The sequence below is a fragment of the Littorina saxatilis genome, linkage group LG6 (assembly GCF_037325665.1).
Source record: "Littorina saxatilis isolate snail1 linkage group LG6, US_GU_Lsax_2.0, whole genome shotgun sequence".
NCBI classification, from domain to species: domain Eukaryota; kingdom Metazoa; phylum Mollusca; class Gastropoda; order Littorinimorpha; family Littorinidae; genus Littorina; species Littorina saxatilis.
The window spans coordinates 28,374,516-28,384,193 of NC_090250.1; the positions used below are offsets into that span (position 1 = coordinate 28,374,516).

Here is a 9,678-nt window from a genome sequence, read left to right on the forward strand (position 1 = left end):
ACAACTTGGTCACATACCACAACTTGGACACAGACCACATCTTATACGCATACCACAACTTGGACACATACCATAACTTGGACACATTACCATAGCTTGGACACATACCACACCTTGGACACATACCACAACTTGGACACATACCACATCTTGGACACATACCACAACACATACCACTACTTAAACACATACCACAATTTGGACACATTCCACATCTTGGACACATACCACATCTTGGACACATACCACATCTTGAACACATACCACAACTTGGACACATACCACAACTTGGACACATACCACATATCGGACACATACCATAACTTGGACACATTACCACATCTTGGACACATACCACAATGTAAGAGATTCGAAATAAAGAAGATCCGTAATTATCCTTATTAATCTCCTTCCAGATTCTTTATATGTGCACACACACACACACAGTCAATCATCTGACTCCCGCTCAGAAGTTTAGGAAAGCAGAGAGAAGATTAGAAGAATTTGTAGTCTTTCACCAACTCATTCTTTCCAAACAATAGCCAATGGTTTAATTAGAACATACAAATTGGTTTGTTTCTGACATAGCAAATATCAACTCATTCCTCAAATTCTCAAATACTTTCTTGCTTACAATAATCAATTCATGACCTTTTGAAACTCATTCATTCATTGTCAACGTCAGAACATATTTACAAGGACAAGAAAGCAAATAAACAAAACATAACTTTTACGTTATGTAGAGGTGACGATGTAGCTAGCCTTCAACCTTACGGCCTCCATCGCACCCTCGCCACTCTGGCACCACCCCGCACAAGTCAGACTGGGGCGGCCTGTTACAAAATATAACACCCTACTGTAACAACTAACAATATTCAAAAACACACCAACCGAGCACAAGAAAATTATACAATTCCGAAATTATTCAAGTACACAAGTCATGTCCGCGCATACAAAAGAAATGTTCAAGTTCACACAAAACTAGCAAAGTACCTCATCTTCCAATATGGCGGCATCCATACAACATTCCAAGTCATCCCGGCAATGTTTCCCGGTTCCAAGGTTGACATCAAAAGCAAGAGCAGGTTTTCTCATCCGAGAGCCCAGGTCGAATGACTTTCAATTGTCAGGCAGTTTACAATCACAACTCACAAAATCAGGCGGTTGCGATTATAACGCGAACAACTCGCACAGTTGTAAATTCACGTGCCGCGAACCCAGTTTGACCGTCCGTAGCTAACCATGGAATTTTACTGAACTGTTAAAAGTTTCCACTCTCAAAGTTAAACCACTCCTGACAACCTCTTTGTATTACAAAAAGCACTAGTTATATCCCTTCAACTATAAACACCATAACCGCCATTCATTACATCACCCCTTTCCCCGATTAAAAAAAAAATGTGAACCCAAAATGAACATTTTTTTTTTCAAAAACTGTACAAGTATAAGTATTCCAGTAACAAGAAAAAATTTTAAATACATAAAAAAATACATAGATTAATAAATAATCAAAGCATAAGGAAAACATTTATTAAATATTCTGTCCGTTCCCAAAGAGTGCAATCAGTTTACAACCAAAAGACAGTGCCATCCACCAAAAAAGTGACGAAAGCCACGAGGCTGTCCTTAAACATGAGCAACAATGGCAAGCATAATAAACCACATTTACGCCGCCGTGTAGATAATCACCCACTGTGTTAATCCACAACAGTTATACTCATGGACATTCAGCAATTTTCGCCTATTACTGAATGCAATAACATTGACGTTCTTGGTACCAAAGATCGCCAATAAAGTTTGAGTAGCCCCCGCTAAACTCAATACAGTAAACCTCGACTACAACACAAAATGGTACTAGCATCAAAAATATTCAAATACATTTTTCCAGCCAGATTAAAAAAAATAATCACAATGTGAAAAAAAAAACAAGAACAAAATTAAATTAGTTCTTAATACATACACAGCATATCAACACTCACAGCACAAAAAGTATTGTCCTTGTTGATTGCAGAAAGTTTTTTCACTGTCCTTTCAACCATCATGTTCCATTCACTTCGTCAAGCGTGACAACACATCAGCCTCAAAATTCCTGACTCCAGGAATTGGCACTACTGTGAATGAATACTCTTGGAGAGACAGAGCCCATCGCAACAGTCGGCCGTTGGCAGTTTTGGACTGTCGTAAGTACGTCAACGGTCTGTGATCAGTCTCAACAAAGAAATGTGAGCCAAACAAGTAGCGATGGAATTTGTCAACTGCCCACACCAACGCTAGGCACTCTCTCTCCACAGTAGAGTATCTGGTTTCTCTTTCCAGCAGTTTCCTGCTGGCATACAGAACTGGATGAAGGACGTCGTCATCATCAGGCTGCATCAGGGCTGCTCCAATCCCCGTGGAGGATGCATCCGACCGCACTGTGAACGGCCTGGAAAAGTCTGGCAATCTCACCAGTGGTTCAGACGACAAAATTTCTTTGACCCTGTCAAAAGCCATCTGACACTCTTTTGACCAACGAACTTTGTTTGGTTGGTTCTTCTTTGTGAGTTCTACCAGGGGGGACACAATAGACGCGAAGCTTGGGACATAGCGCCTATAGAAACTGATGAGCCCTACCAATGACCGGACTTGTTTCTTTGTGGTTGGGACAGAGACATTCAAGATTTTGGACACTTTGGAGGGAACTGGACGCATGCTACCCTCCCCAACTATGTGACCCAAAAACTCAATAGAGTCAAACCCTGCCTCTACTTTCGACGGTCTCACAGTCAACCCATGTTTTCCCAGTTCTGTCAACAGTCCGTCAAGTGCCTCTAGATGCTCACACCAGTCTTCCGTGGCTACAAGTACGTCATCAAAGAAATGAACAGATTTGAACCTATCCAGATCCAACATCTTCATCATCCTCGCGAAAGTACTTGGTGCTGTACTCATTCCGAACGGCATCTTCTTGAACTGATATAGACCTTGAGGGGTACGAAAAGCCGTTTTTGCTCGATCAGACTCTGCCATCGGAATTTGCCAATAGCCCTTAGCCAGATCAATCTTCGTGAAATGCTGCCTGCCCTGCAATGAAGCAAACAGAACTTCCGGATCCGGTATTGGCTCAGCGTCAAACTCCGTAATCTTATTGAGGTGTCTGAAATCGATGCAAAAACGAGTACTTCCGTCCTTCTTCTTGACTAGAACAATAGGAGACGAGAACGGAGAAATAGACGGCTCTATTACGTCTAGATCTAACATCTTTTTCACTTCTTCTTCAACCACTTCCTGAGACTCAAATGGTAACGGATACTGTTTCACATTGACCACAGCACCTTCAGGAATCCTCACCATATGCTGCACTAGGTCACAAGTACCAGGCAAATCCGTCATTTTGTCCTGATGCTTCTGAAACACCGCCTGCACTTTTTGTTTTGCCTGCATAGACAAGTCAGGACTATAGACCACATCATCTACATTCTCAGTCTGAACTGTAGGAACTGACTGTAGTTTGACTTTCTGAATGTCTACCTCCTCTACTGCACTGGACCCACTGATCACTCCCAATGAGGCAACAACTGGGTTCTGACCAACATCTTCATTCCTAGACACATACTCCCTGAGCAAGTTGACATGGTACACTTTCTCGATCCCAGGTGAAATTTCTACAACGTAATCACATTGATTCAGTCTTTTGATCACCTGAAATGGACCTCGCCAGCGTAGTATCATTTTGTTCTTCTCAGTTGGAAGTAAGACTAAGACTTTCTTTCCAGCGAGTATCATTCTTGGCTTCTGAGATCTGTATGATCTGTTCTTCTTTGATACATTCTGAACAGCCTTCTGTGCTCTACTAACACTGTCAGCCAAGACCTCTTTCAAATCCTGCACATACTGTGACACTGGAACCTGCTGATTCTCCCGACTGCTATCGGTCCACGCATGATACAGCAGTTCCGACGGTCCTTTTGGGTTTCTACCGTACAGAAGTTCAAAAGGTGAGTACCCTGTAGACTCCTGTGGGATTTCTCTGTATGCGAACAACGCAAAAGGCAAATATCTATCCCAATCCTTAGGTCTATCTGCCATCAACTTCTTCACCATGGATTTCAAAGTTCCATTGAACCTTTCACAGAGACCATTCGTCTGGGGATGATAAGGAGTCGTGTGCAACTGCGATACCGATATCAATCTCATCACCTCTCGCATGACATCAGATGTGAATTGTGTACCTAGATCTGAGAGAACCTCATCTGGTAAACCCGTCCGGGTGAAAATGCCCAACAAAGCTTCCGCTACTGCTTCTGTGGTCGTTGATTTCAAGGGTACTGCTTCCGGATAGCGTGTCGCAACATCCACCAACACCAAAGCGTACTGATGACCACGAGCTGACACTGGTTTAATCGGACCAATCAGATCAATGCAAACTCGGGAAAATGGGACTTCTATCACAGGCAGTGGTTGCAAAGGTGCCGAAGGAACTCTACCTTTGGGAAAGGTTTTCTGACAGATATCACATGATCTGCAGTAATCCTTGATCGACTGCCGATAACCGGGCCAAAAGAAGAATGCGGACACCCTTTTGAACGTACTGTTCGCGCCTAAATGACCACCAAACAAACCGTCATGGGCAGTGATCAAAACCGACTCGCGCAAGCGTTCAGGAACAACTAGCTGCCAAACCACTTCATCGTTGACCTTGGAGTAGTACTTTCGACATAACAACTGGTCCCTCACAACAAACGACACCACACAACCAGACGACTCTTCCGATTTTCCTTGGCCAACTTTCTCGAACAGATCATGCAACGTTTTGTCATCCTTTTGCATTTTGGACAGTTTATCAGCATTGATATCAAGTTGGGGAACTTTAGCGGTCAACAGCGGTCTAAAAGGACGTTCTTCTCTAGCTTTTTGACCTCTTGTCTGGACTGCGCTAGTAACCTCGACACATCCAAATGTACATCCCTGTATTCTTCCCAAAATGACGTCACATACTGGATTGTCGATCACACATGCCTCAACACTTCCAGAAAAGTATGGTGTATCCAGACTCACAATCGCAATGGGTAACCGAACTAAATCCCCACTGAACTGTCTACACACCTGTACCTTCCCAGTAAACTGATCATCTCTCACTAGGGACTTCCTGACCCCAACCGTGGAACACCCACTATCCAACATGACCGTGACCTCACTACCATTTAAGGTACCTTCACATGTCTGAATAGACTCGGGAAGTTCATCACTACCTGAAAATCCTACTGACGCCACAGACTGCTCGTCTTCACTACAGCTGGACTCTTCAACAGTGACAACGGATACTGAAGCAGTATGCATTTTTTTGGGACAATCTGCCAACTTGTGCGAAGTATCTTGACACCACCAACACTTCCTCTGATAGTTCTGACCACCTCTACCTCTACCAGATTGACTAGCACCTCTGCCACCCTTATTATCAGGAGAGCTTTGTTCTGTCGGTGGGTTTGTGTCAGCCTGACTATTCTTCTTAGAAAACCTGTGACCACCTCGACCACCTGACCCTGAATGACCTCCTCTCCCACTTGGAAGACCGACATTAGCCAACAGAGGATCACTAGAACCTTTTGCTGCTAGGTTTTGACTAGGATGTGCTTCCCTGTATCTTTCAGCTGCGTCTATCATGGTTTGAGCGGTAGTATGCTTGTCTTCTTTCAGAAAAGTAACCAGAGACGACGCACAACTAGACAGAATCTGCTCTCTGAGCACCAAGTCACAGAGCAAAGCGAAATCTGTGCCAACTCCAGCCATATCTGTCCATCTAGTAAAAAATCTTCTCATGCGGGAGAAAAAGACATGCATGGTTTCACCTGATTCAGGTTTGCATGAGCGAAACTGCGTTCTGAAACCTTCTTCAGTACATTTGAATCTCTTCAACAAATGCGCTGACAGTTTGGCATAGTCATTAGTATCTTCTACTGGTAACTCTTGAAAATAATTCAGAGCACGACCTCTGAGTAGAGTAGGCAAAATCAAAGCCTTCTCATCCTTTGACCACTTCAAGCTAGCTGCGTGCTTATCGAAGCGATACAGATAACTCTCAATGTCATCTGATTTATCATCAAAATAGGGAATCTTGGGACGATTGGCCAACTTATTCTTGCTTGCTTTTTCAACCAACTCGTCTGCTCGCAACTTTGCCTCCCTGTTCGCCTTTTCTTCTTCAATATCGAGACGACGATTTTCAATCTTAGCTTGTTCAGCTAACTCTCTCTCTTTAAGCTCACGTGCAGCAGCGAGTTCTTTTTCTTGACGAAGATTTTCAATCTTAGCTTGTTCAGCTAACTCTCTCTCTTTAAGCTCACGTGCAGCAGCGAGTTCTTTTTCTTGAAGAGCAATATCATTTTCTCTTTTCCTTCTTGCTGCTCTTTCCTCACGCAAATTATCCTCCACATACTTGTTCAGTGATGCACCATCTTTTCCTAAGGCTTCACCCTCCACCTTAAACTGCGCTATCAAAGCTTGAACCTCTTCTTGAGATGCCATCGTGAACAAACCGCTATCACTTAAGCAAACTATGACTATCCTCTACATAGAATGCTAGAGGGCAACACCAAGACTTAGCTTTGACTAACGTGAACACAATAGTCCACTAAACTTTAGAATTTACCTGACTTCCTCAAGTTCAGTACTAAAGTGACACAGTCTAGGAAACCGATCAACCGAACTACAAGGGGAAACAATCAATACATTTGAAACTAGGCTCCGCTCAAAAACTTGGCCTAGAAACTAGACACACCCCCATTCCCAAACACTTATGAATCAAGGCATTGCTGACCCACAACTATTTACAAACTGTGTACACGTAAAAGGGAAAAATGATGTGTCATGTATTATTCACTTGTAGGTAAAACTAACCTACAGGGCGCTTCATGTAAAGTAGGGGGAAAAAATAACCTACTCACAAGCAAGAACCAACACTCAGAGAGACAAATTATTCTCAAAAATATATAGAATGTTAACTTGAGTGTCAGATAAGCAAATGACTCACTCCTGTCCAAAATATGTCGCTCAGTCAGGCACAGGATGCATCCGTCCACAGACCAAGGAACTCCCTTCACAGGCAGATGACAAGGATGTCCATCCTCCAGACTGCATGCATCAGCATCTGCGCAAAACCAAACAACACTTCAGCTCTACAAGTCAATAATATAAAATAAGCCTAACTGCACTCAAGGGAACGCACCAAAAAAAATTAATTAATCTTCAAAAATTTTCCAATTAATACAACCGCAAGCTCGCCAATGTGAGAGATTCGAAATAAAGAAGATCCGTAATTATCCTTATTAATCTCCTTCCAGATTCTTTATATGTGCACACACACACACACAGTCAATCATCTGACTCCCGCTCAGAAGTTTAGGAAAGCAGAGAGAAGATTAGAAGAATTTGTAGTCTTTCACCAACTCATTCTTTCCAAACAATAGCCAATGGTTTAATTAGAACATACAAATTGGTTTGTTTCTGACATAGCAAATATCAACTCATTCCTCAAATTCTCAAATACTTTCTTGCTTACAATAATCAATTCATGACCTTTTGAAACTCATTCATTCATTGTCAACGTCAGAACATATTTACAAGGACAAGAAAGCAAATAAACAAAACATAACTTTTACGTTATGTAGAGGTGACGATGTAGCTAGCCTTCAACCTTACGGCCTCCATCGCACCCTCGCCACTCTGGCACCACCCCGCACAAGTCAGACTGGGGCGGCCTGTTACAAAATATAACACCCTACTGTAACAACTAACAATATTCAAAAACACACCAACCGAGCACAAGAAAATTATACAATTCCGAAATTATTCAAGTACACAAGTCATGTCCGCGCATACAAAAGAAATGTTCAAGTTCACACAAAACTAGCAAAGTACCTCATCTTCCAATATGGCGGCATCCATACAACATTCCAAGTCATCCCGGCAATGTTTCCCGGTTCCAAGGTTGACATCAAAAGCAAGAGCAGGTTTTCTCATCCGAGAGCCCAGGTCGAATGACTTTCAATTGTCAGGCAGTTTACAATCACAACTCACAAAATCAGGCGGTTGCGATTATAACGCGAACAACTCGCACAGTTGTAAATTCACGTGCCGCGAACCCAGTTTGACCGTCCGTAGCTAACCATGGAATTTTACTGAACTGTTAAAAGTTTCCACTCTCAAAGTTAAACCACTCCTGACAACCTCTTTGTATTACAAAAAGCACTAGTTATATCCCTTCAACTATAAACACCATAACCGCCATTCATTACACACAACTTGGACACATACCACATCTTGGACACATACCACAACTTGGACACATACCACATCTTGGACACATTCCACATCTTGGACACATTCCACATCTTGGACACATACCACATCTTGAACACATTTCACATCTTGGACACATACCACAACTTAGACACATACCACAATTTGGACACATACCACAACTTGGACACATACCACATCTTGAACACATTCCACATCTTGGACATATACCACAACATTGCACATATTGGACACATACCACAACTTGGACACATTCCACAACTTGGACATTTCCACAACTTGGACCACAAGCGCGACTGACTCTGTTGCTGCTAACTTTTCACTGGGAGGAAGCGATCCAGCTCCCCGAGCGTCTACATACAGTACAAGCATACTTCCATTTGAACGCTCACCGAAAGGGAACATCCTGGCTGCTTTCTGTCGAGCGTCAGAAATTTTCAAAGAATTTATTTTCGTAGACTTGGTCCTCTACAACAATGGCGCCTCGTTTTGGTGCTGGACGGCTGTTATGAATATTCCGAATACCGAAAATCACGCCCGGACAGTAAGCCTCCCGTAAACCATCTCAGATACTGTCAGTACAAACACCCTTCCATTTGAACGCTCACCAAACGGGAACATCCTAGGTGCCCTACGTAAAGAGCGAGCAATTTTTAAAGAATTAATTTTGCAGATTGTCTCGAACACTTTTTGGACCCATCCTGAACTCAGGTCAAAAATGAGTTACTTCCCTTCGGGTCTCATTCTATCGATGTAAACTGGCCATAGCCGTGGATCGATGATTATCAGAATGTTTTTGGGCCGTGGTGCGTTTTTGCGCTAGACCTAACTTTTAAAATCAAAATAATAAATTGACAGCTTGTTACACAAACATTCTTTAATCATAAAAAAAATTCTTTTTTCATCAAGACAAGATCAGTACAATTCGAAGTTGTGAAAGTTTGAAAAAAGAAAAGCCCGGAAGCAGGGTCACGCAAGGGTCGTAGCAGACGACGGTTTATGCCTATCGCCGTTCTTCTCAACAGTCAAAAGCCATCGCTAGAGTTCTTGTGAACCACAGCCGTTTGTTTCGTGCATAAAAACGTGCTATTGTAGATAAGCTCACATCTAGTCGCATTCAAATGACTAACTGACGACTACATTGTGAAAAAGGGAAACTGGATCACACGGGTTCACGATGGCTCAGGGGTAAGATAAACCACGCAAAAATAAATTCTTTGAAAATTGTTCGCTCTTTACGGAGGGCACCTAGGATGTTCTCAATCGGTGAGTGTTTAAATGAAAGGGTGTTTGTACTGTGTGTAAAAGCCTGACCGTATCTGTGATGGTTTACGGGAGGCTTACTGTGCCTTTAAGGCCGTTCACTTGACTATCAGGATC

General features: G+C 42.6%; 1 protein-coding gene across 2 annotated transcripts; it reads right to left on the reverse strand.

Moving 5' to 3' along the window:
- Positions 1-378: 378 nt before the first annotated feature.
- On the reverse strand, positions 379-8,269 carry LOC138968915 (uncharacterized). Of its 2 annotated transcripts, none has more exons than XR_011456320.1 (2): positions 994-8,269; positions 379-833 (listed from the first exon to the last, which is right to left on the reverse strand). XR_011456320.1 is itself a non-coding variant. In XM_070341589.1 (2 exons), the coding sequence occupies exon 2, from the start codon at positions 6,502-6,504 to the stop codon at positions 2,050-2,052; it is 4,455 nt and encodes a 1,484-aa protein (XP_070197690.1). In that variant the 5' UTR covers positions 6,505-7,736; positions 7,897-8,269; the 3' UTR covers positions 379-2,049. The 2 variants fall into 2 exon arrangements, 1 of the variants encoding a protein (XP_070197690.1); XM_070341589.1 differs by having other exon boundaries at positions 379-7,736; positions 7,897-8,269.
- Positions 8,270-9,678: the final 1,409 nt, after the last annotated feature.

What these genes read in the sequence shown, in the direction of transcription:
- LOC138968915 (XM_070341589.1), bottom strand. Translation starts at nt 6,504, where the DNA reads ATGGCATCTCAAGAAGAGGTTCAAGCTTTGATAGCGCAGTTTAAGGTG.